The sequence below is a fragment of the Bos javanicus genome, chromosome Y (genome assembly GCF_032452875.1).
Source record: "Bos javanicus breed banteng chromosome Y, ARS-OSU_banteng_1.0, whole genome shotgun sequence".
Taxonomy (NCBI): Eukaryota; Metazoa; Chordata; class Mammalia; order Artiodactyla; family Bovidae; genus Bos; species Bos javanicus.
This window is the reverse complement of record NC_083898.1, coordinates 399778-418056: the sequence shown is the minus strand read 5'-3', so window position 1 is coordinate 418056 and position 18279 is coordinate 399778. Positions and strand designations below refer to the sequence as shown.

General features: G+C 35.1%; 1 protein-coding gene across 2 annotated transcripts in view; it reads left to right on the top strand.

The window, feature by feature from the left end:
* Window positions 1–18279, top strand: part of LOC133243836 (probable ubiquitin carboxyl-terminal hydrolase FAF-X) — a 127159-nt gene that overhangs the window by 9950 nt on the left and 98930 nt on the right. For both annotated transcript variants that reach the window (XM_061410561.1, XM_061410560.1), the window contains exons 3-10: window positions 3156–3235; window positions 5774–5886; window positions 7216–7434; window positions 9524–9639; window positions 9838–10089; window positions 10164–10302; window positions 13549–13701; window positions 14947–15051. In XM_061410561.1, coding sequence (XP_061266545.1) covers window positions 3156–3235; window positions 5774–5886; window positions 7216–7434; window positions 9524–9639; window positions 9838–10089; window positions 10164–10302; window positions 13549–13701; window positions 14947–15051 — 1177 coding nt within the window. The remainder of the gene's footprint in view (window positions 1–3155; window positions 3236–5773; window positions 5887–7215; window positions 7435–9523; window positions 9640–9837; window positions 10090–10163; window positions 10303–13548; window positions 13702–14946; window positions 15052–18279) is intronic.

The window sequence follows — 18279 nt, the reverse complement described above, 5'->3', positions numbered from 1 at the left end:
ATATATAATGAAATAATTATACAACTTACCATAATGCAGTATCAATGGGAACCCTGAGCTTGTTTTCCTGCAATTACACAGTCCCTTCTGGGGATGATGGGAGACAGTGATACCTGAAGTGTCTTGCTTATGTCCAGTTTACTCAATACTCTGTTTTGGTTGCTCTCACTGTAGAAAAAGAAAGGATGTTGGAAATGGAGGCAGGCTTTTTGGTACTTTTGTGACAATCTCAGTATATTCCACGTTGACTTTAATCCAGAATATATGGATTATTGGATTATATGGAGATTTGAAGTTGTTTCAAAAATACTTTAAAGGCCGCTGTCATTTGTGATCTCAAGCTGTTGATCTGCCTCTAGCATGGGCAAAGTTGATTGACCTGGCTTCTTCACAGATAGTCTTGGGTCCATTGCTTCCCAGCTTGTGGGTCTTTTGTGGTTGGAAAGTAATACTCAGGCTCCTTTGAAAGCTGAGATAGGAGATCAGGCACTAGCTGGGATAGAGAAGTCCCTGTCTCAATTTCTTTCAGAATCTCTGCTAATGTTAGCAATATGTCAAAACTTCCAGTGTTCACTCGTTGTTGCCATGATTCTAGTCTGTTTTTAACACAGCTACTTTATCTGCCGACTTGAGCACAGCTGAAGTGACAGAATGAGTTTGTTGAGCAGATTGAACATGTCACACAAGTGAACAAGTTTTGTGACCCATTCTGTGTCACAAAAATATGCTGCCAGTGGTGACAGTTTTCTAAAAGAAATCACTGGAGTGGCTCTCATAACTGAAAAACTCTGGCTAGCCACCTGCCTTTAGAAAGCAATGTCATGTCTCTGTATAAGAGAAAAGATATGTGCTTTGCATTGATCTCCCAACAGAGCTGTGTCAACAGGTTTGAGTTAGGGCATGTTGTTTAGTGCAGTTGCTTATTTTAATCACATCCTGTGTAACTTTATGTTCAAGTGACATTTTTTCAGGTACCCAGCATTTCTCTACGGATAACTCTGTGTAGGCACACTCAGAAGCGACTTCTTTGACACAAGTTGTGAAACCAGAAAGCAGACCAGTCATGGCAGCTGCTCTGTCTGTGCATATACCAATACAAAATGACCCATTCCGTTTTGCTGATACATAGTCAAAAAAGCTGTACTGTTGGCCGGCAGGAAAAGTGTACACGACATATCCTCTTGTCTTGTTGTCAGTAAAGGAAGACTTCTTAACCTAGATTGTGTACCATAGTGACTCATTAATCCTAACTGTTGTGCTTCAGTATCCTCTGCTATTTCATCAATCTGTCTAGTTATGGTGCTAGCCAAGAGAGGAACATGTGGCACATTTTGAACTGTAGCTTCTAAAAGTTCAAGGCCATTGTCTTTAGCAGCAGGCGGGACCAACTGCTCACCAACAGTAAAGGGCTTCTAAACTTTAGCAATGCAGTTAGCCAATAAGAATGATGCTCTCAGTGCAGACACATTCAGTGAAGTGGTGGCCTTCAATAATTGCTTTTGTTCTTTGTTCACCTTTTTTTACTTTTGAAAAATTCTAGCAGCTTGTCTTCTAATGCAGGTTGCTTGGTCTCCATGTAGTGAAGCAGTTTTGAAGATCTCATTACTTTGATGGATAGCTGATTGCCACATATTATACATAGTGTGCTTGGAGAATGTGAATCACCTGTTGCAATGAACATGTAATTTAAGTAGGACTCTTGCTGTGTTGGCAGCAAGGACCCTTGCTGTTGGCAAGGACCCTGTGTTGGCAGTCTTAGAGTCTTCTGCTGTCTCATCATTGGGTCTTCACCCCTTTCAAAGAAGCTCTCCAGAGACATTTATTTTTTACTCACTGGCTAGGTTAGCTTGTGGTCTTAGAAAAACTGCAACCGAGACAGGTGCATGGTGCACAGGTGCCTCTGGAGAAAGAGGCAGGGCTGGAAGTGGTAACTAAAATAATGAAAGGCCACATATGGACTAAAACAAGTGTGGGATTCTGACTTAAAGCTTGCCACCCCATGCGGCTTAATTGTCACCTGCCACTCACTAACGGGGTTTTGGTATGAGTTTGCAAGCAGGTGATGTATCATGGTCTGTGTAGTCAAATCTCTCTGCTAATGACTCGATGGACATGAGTCTGAGTGAACTCCGGGAGTTGGTGATGGACAGGGAGGCCTGGCGTGCTGCGATTCATGGGGTCGCAAGGAGTCAGACACGACTGAGCGACTGAACTGAATGATTAGTATTTGCAGCCACCCCCCAGCCCACCTCAGCTCAGACTGAGATATCAGACAGTAGGTTGTCATAAAGAGCTCACAACTCTGATCCTTTGAATGTGCAGTTCACAGTAGAGTTCAAGTTCCTATGAGAATCTCCTGCCAGTGCTGATCTAACAGGAAGTGGAGCTCAGGCCGCAGTGTGAGCTATAGAGAGGGGCTGTAGGTATGAATGAAGCTTCACTTTCACTCACTGCTCACCTCTTTATGTAGCAGAGGGACCCCTGCTTTAGAAGTAGTGAGTTAGTAGTAGACACATTCCTATATGACTGAGATTTTTTGATAGTTGAGAAACCTAGCTGGATATGATGGTATCTGCATAATTGCTTTGATGTTGAAGTGTGCTTACAGTATAAAGTCTTGGAGAACATACAATTCACATAATTGTCAGGAAGGGTTGATAAATTGTCTATGTGAATTGAAAAACCAGCCAGATTTCTTTCTCCTCATTTCTTTTGCCTCATTTCTTTTGTTGTGAAGACACAAAAGAAAAAGGTTGTCAAACTGTTTCTTCTTACTAGTAAACCTGAACCACAAAGCAACACTTTTTCTTACTTACTATAATAATGATTATATAATTAATTAATAAGTATTTTTAGTTTTTGTCATCTGTGAAAGTTATTCAATGAATTCTCTCTTAATGTTATGTCTGAATTTTGATAGTGCTTTAAAATACTGTATTTGTAATGTAGTAGCACTAAGCATGTAACTTGCCAAACTCTTTTAAATTGTATGGTGATTATATAATACAGTCAGAGTTTTTAAACTTTTTCTTAGTAAAGCAATTACAGCAGGTAAATTAAATTTATTTATGATTTTAAATTTCATTTAAGTTATTTATGATATTTTATTTGTGCTCAACAACTGCGGCGTTTTAAAGTTCTGTATTAATTTTTAGGCCTCGTTGGGTGGTTCCAGTTTTGCCAAAAGGGGAATTAGAAGTGCTTTTAGAAGCTGCTATTGATCTTAGTAAAAAAGGTGAGTTTATATATTACGGTATTTTTCATTATGCGTGCTATTATACGTATTTTCACATTGTTCTTGATGGCTTTGCTTTTCTCAGTTATAAAATTCTAGATTACACTAGACTAAACTTTCCAGTAGAACTTATAGATATTAAACTTTGAGCTATCATTCATGAAAACATTTGGACAAGCTTTAAGGACCTTAAGACCTTTAAAATTGAATGCAGAATTTTGTTATTATTCATATTTCTAAGGACAGGATCTTTTTTTTCCCCATATTTTTAAAAGAGATTGTCACTTGAAAGTCAGAAACATTTTCTAGCATGGGTGTGTGCTTTTAGTTGCTCAGTCATGTCCAACTGTTTGCAACCCTATGGACTGTAGCCCTTCAGGCTCGTTTGTCCATGGGGATTCTCCAGGAAAGAATACTGGAGTGGAATGGATTGTCATGCCGTCTTCCAGGGAATCTTCCCAACCCAGGCATTTAAGCCAGGTCTCCCACAATGCAGGTAGATTTTTTACCATCTGAGCCACCAGGGAATCCTAAAAGTACTGGATTGGGTAGTCTGTCCCTTCTCCAGTGGATCTTTCTGATCCAGGAATTGAAGCAGGGTCTCTTGCCACTGCAGGCGGATTCTTCACCAGCTTAGCAACCGGGGAAGCCTGTGGAAGAGCATACGTTACAGTATATTTTATAATTTAAAAGTACTATAAGGCCATGTGGCTTCAGTTATTTTTGTGGACTTTGTTTTGTACCTAAGCCATTAATATTGGAGAAATACGTTAAATTTGCAAATAAATTCAGTATAGTTTATTTTACTTTGCATTTTGAGTCATTTAGTAAAAAAGCCTGTGAAAGCAAAGGAGATGCTAATGGAAACCCCATCAGTTATTGTTTTTGTAATAAACTGTCAAGAATAGTATATTTGACTTTTGTTTAAACACACAGTTTTTTCTGAGAAAGAAAAAAGGTCTTGAGAAATAAAGATTGCCTAAGTGTGTATGTGTTTGTTTTCAAGCAATTAACACAATCTCTTAACCCATATATAAAAATTTTCTGTCGCAATTCATTATGTTTCAGTGAGTTTGTTCAAAAACAATAGCTGAGTTCTTATAGCAGATGAGTTCTTGTATATTCTACTTAGTTACAGCCTTTAAGGCTAAAACAAAGTATAGTAGCATTACGTTTCTGGGTCATCCAATGAAGATTTGAAATTAACTATTCAGAGATATATTTACTAAGTATAATGTTTTTAGGCCTATTTTTAACATCTGTGGTACCTTGGGAAATCTTTCTGACTCCATGACAAAAGTGATAATTTTACCTTCACAGCAGCTATCCTAAACATTTAATGCATTTTTAAAAAATATTTTACAAACATATTCTAATGTCTGTGAAAATATCTTACTGTATAAAAAATGTTTCTCACTTTTTATCAACAGTGTGGTTAGTTTGCATTGTATTTATTTATTGAAGGGCTTATTTGTTCTAGGTCCTAGATAAATAAAAACTGGAAATGCTATTTTGTTTAGTAGCATTCATTTTTTTCTTCTCTTTTTTTCTGGGATCATAGTTACTGTGAAGCGAAGTCTACATTTTTGTGGGAAATCCTGGTTTAACTGACATTAATTTATCAATAAGTAATCAAAACCACAGTATACTTTATTGTGTTAATTCAATCTTTCTGGGTTGTGAAGAATTACAAGTCTTATTCTGGTGATGGAAGCATGTAAGTTTGTTCTATAAAATCACATGAAGTTAAAAAAGAAGATGCTTTAGATTTCAGAACGCAAAAGAACTAAAGTAGAAGTATAAGACAGGATTCACCTTTTCAATTTGATTATAAACAGATAGTTTACAGCCAAATGAAAATTTTAAGTGATTACTATTTAAAAGTTCTGAGCTATATTTTCAGTAAGTGAATGGAGTGGTTGTATACCATATCTACCTAGTAACTGTTCTTTGTTTTAACAAAGTGTAGTATTGTATTTCAGAGCACTTTGATTAATTTGATGTAGTTTTACATTCATTAATTTGATGTAGTTTAATACAGCTCAGTGTTTCTGAAGTTTATTGAGTTTATTAATACTTTATTTTTCAGTTGCATGTTTTTAATGTAAATAAGTTATCTTTTGGAGAAGGAAATGGCATCCCACTCCAGTACTCTTGCCTGGAGAATCCCATGGATGGAGGAGCCTGGTAGGCTGCAGTCCATGGTCGCTAAGAGTTGGAAACGACTGAGGGACTTTACTTTCACTTTTCATTTTCATTCATTGGAGAAGGAAATGGCAGCCCACTCCAGTGTTCTTGCCTGGAGAATCCCAGGGACTGTGGAGCCTGGTGGCCTGCCCTCTATGGGGTCTCACAGAGTCTGACAGGACTGAAGCGACTTAGCAGCAGTAGCAGCAGCAAGTTACCTTTTAACCTCTTTCAGTAATTCAGTGTTTTGTTTCAAAAGCTACAATACTATTTTTCAGTTGAAACTAAAATAGTTTATAACAATGTATTTACTTTGTGTCATGCTTAGTTTAATGTTTGACCTTTTCTTAGGTCTTGATGTTAAAAGTGAGGCATGTCAACGTTTTTTCCGAGATGGGCTAACAATATCTTTCACTAAAATTCTTATGGATGAAGCAGTGAGTGGCTGGAAGTTTGAAATTCATGTGAGTCTCATCCTTTATATTGGAGACTGAGGTCTTGTTTACATGGTGGTCCCTGTGGGTTTTTCTCTGGAAAACATTACTGTGAATAATGTATCAGGTCTACTGATATATTTAATACCCTTAAAGGTCTTTAAGAATGAGCTTGACATTTTGAGATGTGTAAACTTGGTTTCATCTGTTACCTGGACCCCCTGTGCCTGTGACTTTATGCAAGATACTGTATTTCATCAAATGTTTGTTGGTTGATGGGAAGAATCCTTCTAATTTATGTACTAGTAAGAATGAAAAATGCTCCAGATGGGGAATATAATAAGAGACCCCCAGTATAGTTGGATAGCAAAAGGTGTGTGAGATTTCATTGTATATGTAGCTGATAAACTATAGCAGAAGTGACAGTCATGGCATCTTGCACAATTTTACTTTTGCGGTTAGTAGAGAGAAAGTCTTCACTGGAAATTTGAATAACTAGTACTCCTGTAAGTTTGTGATTTGAATTCAAATTCACTTTTAATAAAACAACTCAAAAGGAATTTGAAGTTTTTTCAGATTGGTCATGTATTGAAGTGACTGGCATCAGGAAACACAAATTCTTAAGGCAGTATCTTCAGTATGGAACAAAAGTAATTCTTGCTACTGTTACTTTTAAAGATACATACCTTGGTATTCCAGAGATTTTGAAAGTGTTAAAGGTTTGCATCTTAGTAGAAGCATTGAAACACTGTAATTATAATTAGTCCAAACCTCTGTTCATTTTTGAAATGAAATTAATCAAAAGTTGTGAAGTAAACATACTTTTTGTGGACTTCAACCTGGAAAGCAGAACTTGGAGAATTTTGCAGAAATGATTGTGGCATAATTATAAATCAAATTTTCTGATTTGACATGTGAATTTTTAGTTATAGAAGTATACATGTTGGAAATGATCTTTGACTTTTTAATTGAGACTTAGATTACATGTCTTTATATCTGTTAATTTACATGACTTAAAATATTTGGATTTTGGAATTACTGACTATAGAGTATGAACTCCAAAAAAAGAAAAGTATAAATTGTTTCCTGTGCACATGGAGCAAAAATAGACAACCTCTAGGTCATTTGTAACCCTTCTGAAATAGCTTTTGAAATGGGTAAAATACAATTATGAAGTAAATAACTATGAATTTATTTTACTCATATGTCAGTTTGATCTCAGTATTTGTAAAATGGACTAAAAGTCATATCATCAGTATAGAAAATGTTGTGAGATCATTAACACGATTCTAATCTTTCTGTGTTTGAAATTTCTGTTTTCTCTTTGTAAATCAATTCTTCCACCCCCAATATAAACAGAGATGCATTATTAACAATACTCATCGCCTAGTGGAACTTTGTGTGGCCAAGTTGTCCCAAGACTGGTTTCCACTTCTAGAACTTCTCGCCATGGCCTTAAATCCTCATTGCAAATTTCATGTCTACAATGGTACACGTCCTTGTGAATCAGTTTCCACAAGTGCTCAGTCACCTGAAGATGAATTATTCGCTCATTCCTCAGATCCTCGATCACCAAAAGTGTGTTGGTTTGTTAATTTCAAAATTAAATATTAAAATTGTGCTGTTTTATCTTAGAACTCCAGGGGCATTAATCTCCTTAGTTTTGTTTTGTTATATGTAGGTTTCTGATTAAAGACACATTATTTAATGTGAATTATTGAGTTATTACTGTTGAACTCATGACCAGCCATACTAAATGTAATTTTATGCTTGAACAAAGCTTAATTTATATTTGTTTGTTGATAAGATGCTCATAGGAATCTAATCTATGTTTCCCCTCATAGCAGTGGTTCAGTGCTTTCTGCTTTAGAGAACATAAATAATTAGTATAAATAATGAACATTAACCATTACCTTGTTTGTACTTACTACATATATTTTGTACTTATATATATTTAACAATAGAAAACATTTATGCAAAGACTATGTTAACACTGATTTTCTGGGTTCTATTATTTTGCTTTCATACTTTTTTTTAAACAATGCATTCAGTTTCTTAGAAAATGTTATGATGAGCATCTGACTTTTGAGTCAAGTAAATAATTTTTTAATTTGTCCTTATTTTATAGGGGATATATCATTTCCTTTATATTAACCCAAATTATAACCAGTTTCAAGGAGACAGGTTGGGAAAAAACAGGAGTTAATTATATGTCAGTAGAGCCCCACTCCAGTACTGTTGCCTGGAAAATCCCATGGTTGGAGGAGCCTGGTACGACTGCAGTCCATGGGGTCGCTAAGAGTCAGACACAGCTGAGTGACTTCACTTTCACTTTCCACTTTCATGCATTGGAGAAGGAAATGGCAACCCACCCCAGTGTTCTTGCCTGGAGAATCCCATGGACTGAAGCCTGGTAGGCTGCAGTCCATGGGGTCACACAGAGTCGGACACGACTGAGGCGACTTAGCAGCAACAGCAGCAGAGATAAGAAAAACAGGCAAAAGCACAGAACCAGTAGACCTGGTTAGGGAAGTCGGCTCTTAGGGACTTTTATATATGTCTATTCTCATGTCTTAGTGGCTTAAGCATTACCTTAATGGCCTTTTACTGTCTCAAAGGCTATTTACTATATTTATTTTAATTAATGCTTAAATATATGGAAAACATTAACATTAGAAACTGCAGGACATATCTTTAGTGTGCATATGTACGCTGTCATGCTTATTAAAATAGAGTATAAAATTAATGCAAAACAATTCAGAATCCCTATAAAATGACATGCAGTCTCTTTGTAGAGTTAGCTAATTAGTTTCACTGTTTTCTTAGCAATTTTGGATGTCCCTCATTTCTTTTTCTTGGTTAATGTCTGTGGCTAGGACTTCAGTGATATGTTGAACAGGTTTAATGAAAACAAACATTCCTGTTCGTTCCAGAACTTGGAGGAAAAGCTTTCAGTATTTCACCATTGAGTTTCATCTTTACTCTGGGTTTTTATGTGGCCCTTATTATGCTGAGGCAGTTTCCTTGTATTTTTACTTTGTTGCGTGTTTTTGTCATGTTGAAGGTGTTGAATTTTGTCTAATTAACTTTCTGCATGATTGTGGATTTTTTTGTTTGCATTGCCCTGATTTGTGTATGTCATGTATTTAATATGATAAATTTGATTGCTAGTGTATCATTGAGGGCAGTTTCCTTACAGTCTGCTTAGCTTTGTTGTCACACTAATATTGGCCTCATACATTTAATATCCTTACTAATTGTAGATTTGATTCTGTTGAGCAAGCATCTGATGATAGGATTTCTTAAAGCAGTGAGGATCTCTTAAGTGTGACGAGTTACTATTTTCTCTTTTCTATCTCCTTGTCTTTGGCTTCAGACAGTTTCATTAGTGTGTTTTGGCAGTCTAAATTTCTCTTTACCAGACCTATGGGATGTAAACAAATACCAGCCATGAATTAGGAACTACTTTGTAAATTAAACCCGTGCTGCTTTTGGCTCAAGCTATACAGAGAACAGATCTCTGAAATATATCTGTGACCGTTTCACAGAAATAGTTTGTGTTCTTTTGAAATACAACTATGTCCTATTTATGACTTATTTCAAACAAAGCTATTTCTAATAGTAACTTCTAACATTTTTCTTAAACAACTCATCATTTGTATTGCAGGGTTGGCTAGTGGATCTCATCAATAAATTTGGCATATTAAATGGGTTCCAGATTTTGCATGATCGTTTTATTAATGGATCAGCATTAAATGTTCAAATAATTGCAGCTCTTATTAAGTAAGTTATTTTGAAAAATTAATATTCATTGTACTATAGAAATGTAGTTTAATACCTTGAAAATAATTGTTTCCATTTTCTACTCTGGTTTTTTTCTCATTTTAAACTGTTAAAAAATTTTAAGGGTTGAAATTAGTTCAGGATTTAAGTTTTTGTAAAAGTCTGAGATATTTCAGAAATAATGTTTTCTTATTTCAGACCATTTGGACAATGCTATGAGTTTCTCAATCAACATACAGTGAGAAAGTACTTTATTCCAATTATAGAAATAGTTCCACAATTTTTAGAAAATTTAACTGATGAAGAGCTGAAAAAAGAAGCAAAGAATGAAACTAAAAATGATGCCCTTTCAATGATTATTAAGTCTCTGAAGAATTTAGCTTCAAGGATTCCAGACCAAGAAGAAACTGTAAAAAATTTAGAAATTTTTAGGTTGAAAATGATACTCAGGTAAGATATCTCCCTCTGTAAATAATTACTTGCTTTGTTTCGTACATGATACTCAATCCAAATTTTTCTCGTAGATTGTTGCAAATTTCTTCTTTTAATGGGAAGATGAATGCCCTGAATGAAATTAACAAGGTGATTTCTAGTGTATCATATTATACTCATCGGCATGGTAATCCTGAAGAGGAAGAATGGCTGACAGCTGAGAGAATGGCAGTAAGTCCCTTTGCTTCTTTTGTGAATAAAAATCTGCTTATGGAAAATTAGCACCTGTTAATGTTAGAAGTCACAACAACAAAATTAACTCTGATATTAGGAGATTGACTTAATTATGGACTATTAAATACTAAAACTCTTGTTTATAGTAGTAATAGCAAATGATTCATTGTTAGGAGTGGTAGGCTAACTTATGATGCAAGTATAGTTTGATGTGTTGGTTGAAATGAAGTGAATAAAGATGATCTTTAGAAGGGATTGGTAGATATGGAATCTAGATCTAGTAATGAATTGGTGTGGTGTGATAATTTGCCAGTTCAGTTTAGAAGTTTTAAAAAACAGATGATAATTAAAAGAATAAAATTTTGACGAGTAGCATGATTTTTATGAACTTTGTTTTTAAAATACCTATTTCAACATCATCTTGACATTGATACACCATAGATACTTGTATACATTTTTGGGTTAAGTGAGTAGTATCTAGTAAGTTGTAATGATAAATTACTCAGTAATATTTTTTGAGTGTGTATTCTGTGCCAGCATTGGATGTGTATATCTGTAAAGAATAACCTCTACCTTAAAAGAATCTTCATTTTTTCTTGTGGAAATAATAAAAATGTGATAATAGGTAATTTGAAGGCATTTGGTTGATATTGAGAGGTGTATATAACCTAGAGCCAGGTTCAAATTCAGTGTTGGGGGGTCAGCATTCCTATATGCAATTTGCTTGCCTTGGGATGTTGAGCATTGAGTACTCAAAATATTGTCTGGTAGGCTTGTTACCAGTTTTTGAGAGATGAAGAAACTAAGTGTTCAAAAACTTTTGTAGCAATTTGTCATTGCTATGTAGCCTTTTTGATTTATTTGTAAAATAATCTAAGGCAGATTGTAAATACAATATTTACTGCTCTCCCAAGATAGTTGAAAAGTGTTTTCTCTCTTGTATTTTTAGGAACATTTTCTGTATATTAGAAAAGTAGATTTTCTGCTTTTATGTATTATAGTTTTTTATGAATTTATATTAAATAACAACACATTACATTAATTAGATATAATTGTATATTTAGCACATCTCTGGGAATGCTTATGTTTAAAACTGGACCCTATAGAATTATTGTAATACTAAATTACTGCTGTCATTTAGTCACTAAGTCATGTCCGACTTTAAAACACATGGACTGCAGCACCCCAGGCTCCCCTGTCCTTCACTGTTTTCCTGAGTTTGCTCAAATTCATGTCCATTGAGTTGGTGATGCCATCTAGCCATCTTATTCTCTGTTGTCCCCTTCTCCTTTTGTCTTCAATCTTTTCCAGCATCAGTGTCTTTTCTAGTAAGTCAGCTCTTTGCATCAGGTGGCCAGGATATTGGAGCTTCAGGTTCAACATCAGTCCTTCCAATGTGTATTCAGGGTTGATTTATTTTAGAATTGACTGGTTTGATCTCTTTGCTGTTCCTAGGGTCTCTCAAACTCTCCAACACCACAGTTTGAAATCATTAATTCTTCAGCACTCAGGTTTCTGAATGAATGGTCCAACTCTCACATCTGTACATGACCTGCTGGAAAAACCATGGCTTTGTATGGACCTTTGTTGGCAAAGGGATGTTTCTGCTTTTTCATATGTTGTGTAGATTTGTCATAGCTTTTCTTCCAAGGAATAAGTGTCTTAATTTTGTGGCTGTGGTCTCCATCTGCAGTGATTTTGGAGCCCAGGAAAAGAAAATCGGTCACTGTTTCCATTTTTCCCCCATCTATTTGCTATGAAGTGGGACTGGATGCCATGATTGTAGGTTTTTGCATGTTGTTTTAAGGCAGCTTTTCCCGTGAGTCTTTTGAGTTACTCTACTTTTTGCCATTAGGGTGGTGTCATCTGTGTATCTGAGGTTGTTGATATTTCTCCCATCAGTCTTGATTTCAACTTGTGTTTCATCCAATCTGACATTTCTTATGATGTATTCTGCATATAAGTTAAATAAACAGGGTGACAGTATACAGCCTTGACCTACTCCTTTCCCAGTTTTGAATCAATCTGTTTCATGTCTGATTGTAACTGTTACTTCTTGCCCTGCATACAGATTTCTCATGGGATATGTGAGCTGTTCTGGTATTCCCATCTCTAAGAATTTTCTAGTTCGTAGTGTTTCACACAATCAAAAGATTTAGCAAAGTCAGTGAAGCAAAAGTAGATATTTTCTTGGAATTCCCTTGTGTTTTCTGGGATTCAGTGGATGTTAGCAGTTTGATATGTGATTCCTCTTCCTTTTCGAAATCCAGCTGGTACATCTCACAGTTCTCAGTTCATGTACTGATGAAGCGTAGCTTGAAGGATTTTGCGCATTATATTGGTAGTGTTGAATTGAGCGCAGTTGTGTGATAGTGTGAACATTATTTGGCATTGCCTTTCTTTGGGATTGGAAACTGACCTTTTCCACTCCTGTTATCACTGCTGAGTTTTCCAAATTTGCTGGCATATTGTGTGCAGCACTTTAACAGCATGATCTTATAGGATTTGAAATAGCTCAGCTGATATTCCATCACCTCCACTGTCTTTGTTCATAGTAATATTTCCTGAGGCCCACTTGACTTTACTCTAGGAAGTCTGACTCTAGGTGAATGATCACGTTATTGTGGTTATCTGGGTCATGATGATCTGTTTTGTATAGTTTTGTGTATTCTTTGCCACCTCTTTTTTTTTTTTTTTTTAAATAGATAACTTTATTTGTCTATTCCAGAATCAAGTTACTTAATAGAGAGACACAGGTGGGAGGCTGGCATACACAGCCCCATTTACACTGGGGGCTTCAGGGTGCAGAGCATCACTCTTACAAGGGTTACCGTACCTCTTCCTAATCTTTTCTGCTTCTGTTAGGTCCTTACTATTTCTGTCCTTTAATAATGAACACACCCTTCTGACAAATGGCACTGTGTGTAAGTTTACTGTGTACAGTATAATGACTTTCTTAACATATTATCAAGTGGTTATAACAAATATAATTGGCATCCACTGTTGCTTAAACAAAATTTTTTTGTCCTTTTGATGAGACACATGATCTCATTTCTTAACTTCCAAGTAGACTCTACAGTGGTGTTAACTCTAGTCATCATCACTGTTGTCCATTATATCCCCAGTAGTTGTTTATCTAACAACTGTGATTCTTTTGATCACCTTTTCCAACTGCCTTTCCCTATTTCACTTTAAAAAAAATGCTTCTTCCTGTTTTGAAATAAAATTTTGTATTATATTTAGGAATGGATACAGCAGAACAATATCTTATCCATAGTCTTGCGAGATAGTCTTCATCAACCTCAGTATGTAGAAAAGCTAGAGAAGATTCTTCGTTTTGTGATTAAAGAAAAAGCTCTTACGTTACAAGATCTTGATAATATCTGGGCAGCACAGGTAAGGAATTTAAGATGCTGTTTTATTTTTTATAAGCAGGATACTAAAAATTAAGTATTTTGTGGTACTCATTATGTAATGGTATTGTGAGTTTCTTGATATAAACAGGAATCTTGTCAAGAATATTTTTATTGAAAATTAAAAGAATTTTTTTTAGCCAAGAATATTTTAAAAATAAATTTCTCCCATTATGACACCCTCTCATAAAGGGTGTAATTGTACATTATATAACAATTATATATAATGCATAGATTTACAATTATATCTTCCGTGTTTGAGGTTTATAAGTTATAGATTTCACATTTTCTCTGAATTATGTAAAAAAAAGGTAAAAGAGTGGTATCACTATGTTACTTCTAAAAACTTAGGATTATAATAGAACATTAAAACTTTTTTCTTTTTTTTTGGCTGCACTGGGTCTTCTTTGCTGTGCAAACTTTCTCTAGTTTTTGAGTGGAGGCTATTCTCTTGTTCCTGTGAGTGGGTTTCTCATTGCAGTGTATTATCTCGTTGTGGAGCACAGGCTGTAGGCACCTGGGCTTCAGTAGTTGCAGCATGTGGTGCCAGTAATTGTGGCCCCACAGGCTTAATTACCCCATGGCTTTGGGATCTTCCTGAATCAGGAATTGAATCTAAATTGATAAGTGTATTCTTAACCACTGGACCACCAGGAAAATCCTGGAACATTTAAACTTAATGTGAGGATAAATACATTTTTGGTTTCTGAATTATTTCCATGAGGATAAATATATTTTTGGTTCCTGAATTATTAATGTATAATTCAGTTACCCATGGCAAGTGTTATTGATTGGTTATGTGGTAAGTACTAGTAAGTTCTGGATTACAAAGCTTATTTTAAAGAGAACCCAACAAAATGTTCATTTGCCATTGTTAAGCACTTAAGTTTAAATTTTGAGAGACAATTTGGAAAGACTCCATTATTTTGCCTTATTTTTTCTTAATTTTATTTTGAAAAATTCTGTCATAAACTTTCCTATGAATTCCTGGAGCTTATTATCACAAAATTGAGTATAAAATTTATTTATATAAATGTCAGCTTTAAAGCATTTAGAGTATTTGGAATTTAATTTATATCTCTAGATTAAGCAATTAGAAATATTTTACCAACTAATAGAGTTTGACACAGTAGAGTTATTTCCTGTTTCTGTTCATATTTGTGTGATATGACTTTGATTTTATTTATATCATAAATGAATAATACTATTATTTTGTTTTTTTCACCAGGCAGGGAAACACGAAGCCATTGTAAAGAATGTACATGACCTTCTGGCAAAGTTGGCTTGGGATTTTTCTGCTGAACAACTTGATCATCTTTTTGATTGCTTTAAGGTAGAAATTCAAACAGTAAAGTTGTACCATTTTCAAAGTAGATTTAATTAGATGTCTTTCATGTTGACCAGTATACTTACTAACAAATTTCATTAAGGAATCTCTGAGAAAGAATTAGTTTGTTATGTGTTGCAGTAAGAATTTAAGTTTTTATTATAATAATTTTCTTCACAAATACAGAAATAGCTATTTTTCTTTTAGTTTCCTCTGCCAATTACTGATTTTGCCTTTTTTCTTTCAAAATTTTTTAATCTTCATCCAGGGTGGGTTTTTTGTTTGTTGGCTGCACTGTGTCTTGCATGGGCTTCTTATTGATAACTTCTCTTATTGTGGAGCATGGGCTCCAGGTTCCACAGCCCTCAGGCTTGTGGGTTCTAGAGTGTTTATTTGGGTAGTTGAGGCTTTTGGGTGTGGGGAATCCTCCCAGACCAAGGATTGAACCCATGTTCCCTTTGTTAGCAGGTGGATTCCCATTCCCTGAGTCTCCAGGAAAGTCCTGATTTTATTCTAGGTTAATATAAATTACAGAAATGTAGGAAAATATTATCTGTTACAGTGCAAAGTGAAACATGAACCAAATGTGGAAACAAATAAGACACTAAAGCAGTTTGGCTCTGGGCTGATGTATACAGGGAAATAGGAATGAGATTTAGAAAGAAGTTCTAGAGACTCATATATCTACATTGGGATATTTGGGCACTTGAAACAGTGTTTCTTTATAGGTGTTAAAATTGAGGATTTATGGATCAAGAGCTTAAAATCATATTTTATTGTTCCTGAATGAATATTCTAGTAACCATATTCCTTAGAATTAAAGGATTTCTTACTGAAAATAACTTTCATTTAGGTGACACCTTAAGTTGGTACAACGTCTTGAGAAAACAATGTGGCATTATCTGTTAAAATGTAGGTTCTTGTGTCCTACAATGCAGCTTTTTTATTCATGAATGTATTCTCTGGAGAAACTAATCATACGTATACCACAATACGTGTTTACTGATGTCTTTATTTGAATTATTTCTGTTTATTCAAGTTGGAAGACTCACATGTTATGAATAGTAAAAGGATAAATCAGATGTGGTCTAACCTAATAGTAGAATGCCACATGTCAGTGAAATTAATACATTTAGAGCTGTTAATGAATGAATCCACTAATGTGAAGAAATCTTCTGTACATATTTTTAAAAAATCCATTGAAGTGATTTACCATTGAACATAAAATAAGCATTGGGAAGTTGTAAATACTCTGAAACTTAATTTCAGAGAAAACTTCTGAAATATTTATGTTGGAAATACTAGCCATGATGACATAAGAATGGATGGCATCAGGTCTCCTTTGAATTCAAAGATTTTTAAGATGGTCTGACTCTTAATTATAGTAATTCCATCATGTAGTATTCCATTGTTCCATTAATGCACAATTCCAAAGTGCATTGCTACTTTGGCTTTCCAGGTGTTCATTGAACATCTGTTATTCAGTAAGAAACATTAGTTTTTGAGGGGTTGATAAACTGATAATTCATATAGTGTTTCATTGTGTTTTTTCTCTTTTTTTAAACATAAATTTATTTATTTTAATTGGAGGCTAATTACTTTACAATATTGTATTGGTTTTGCCATACATTGACATGAATCTGCCACAGGTGTACATGTGTTCCCCATCCTGAACCCCCTCTCCTACCTCCCTCCCCATCCTATTGCTCAGGGTCATCCCAGTGCACCAGCCCCAAGCATCTGGTATGATGCATTGAACCTGGACTGGCGATTGGTTTCACATATGATAATATACATGTTTCAATACAATTCTCCCAAATCATCCCACCTTCGCCTTCTCCCACAGAGTCCAGAAGACTGTTCTATACATCTGTGTCTCTGCTGTCTCTCACACAGGATCTTAATGTTGTTACTAAAAATGCCTTAAAGGAAGCATGGAGTATGGGTCTGTTAGCAGTTCTTTATAGTTTGTAACTAAATGATCCTGATATATCCTCAGTTAAAATAGTTACTCCTTACTGGAATTCTTAGTTTTTGTCTACTGTGTATTTGTACTGATTTGCAGTCCTGTGGTTACAGAATTGGTACTTTTTCACAGTCTCGTAATTTTGAAATTCTTTCTCATTGAAGCACTAGTCTTCATAGATTTTCTTAGTTGATAATAAGACTGAAGATATTTTTACATGACCTGTTTGCTTCTCCTGTTTGATTGTTACCTTTTTTTTTTTGACTTGTAAGAGTTTCTTTGGAGAAGGCAATGACATCCCACTCCAGTACTCTTGCCTGGAAAATCCCATGGACCGAGGAGCCTGGTAGGCTGCAGTCCACAGAGTCACGAAGAGTCTGACACGACTGAGCAACCTCACTTTCATTTTTAACTTTCATTCATTGGAGAAGGAAATGGCAACCCACTCCAGTGTTCTTGCCTGGAGAATCCCAGGGATGTGGAAGCCTGGTGGGCTGCTGTCTGTGGGGTCGCACAGAGTCGGACATGACTGAAGTGACTTAGCAGCAGCAGCAAGAGTTTCTTTGTATATATGATGCTTGATTCTTGTCAGTGTTTTAACAGTATTTCTCAGTTTTATTAGCATTTTTTTTTCTAACTCAGTAGCCAAACACATGAACTGTATGGTTAGTTCGTATGTCTTTATTATATTTATCATACTAGTGTAGGTAAGTATTATCCCAGTGGTTCTGATTTGTATGTTTCTTGATGTCTGATATTAGGCATCTTCTTAGGCATTTAGTGGTCATTTCTCCATCATCTTTAATAAATTCCCTTTTAAATCATTTATTTGTCTCTTTGATTTATGAGTTCCTTGTACATTGTATACAGAGTCTCATATTATGATTTGCAAATATTATCTTTTTGATAGTTGTTTGCTTTCTTGATGTCCTTTTTGTGACACAAAGTTTTTTTTTGTCCAGGTGAATTTTATATTAAATGAAATGTTTTAAAGCCCCATTTTTAAAGTGTATCATTCAGTGAGATTTTGTACATTCATGGTGTCAGAATACAAAACATACTCATCAGTCCTGTTATTTCTCTTTCTGCTCTTCCGCCTTTACCCTGGAAACCAGCAGTCTACTTTCTTTCTCTAAAGATTTACCCATTTCTGATAAGAGTTATTAAATTTTGATGAAGATCAGTTTATTTATTTACTGGAGGGAGGATTCAAAAAGTGCAAAGGGTCTTGTAGTTTTGGTTTCATATTTAAGAAATTATTGTTTTAT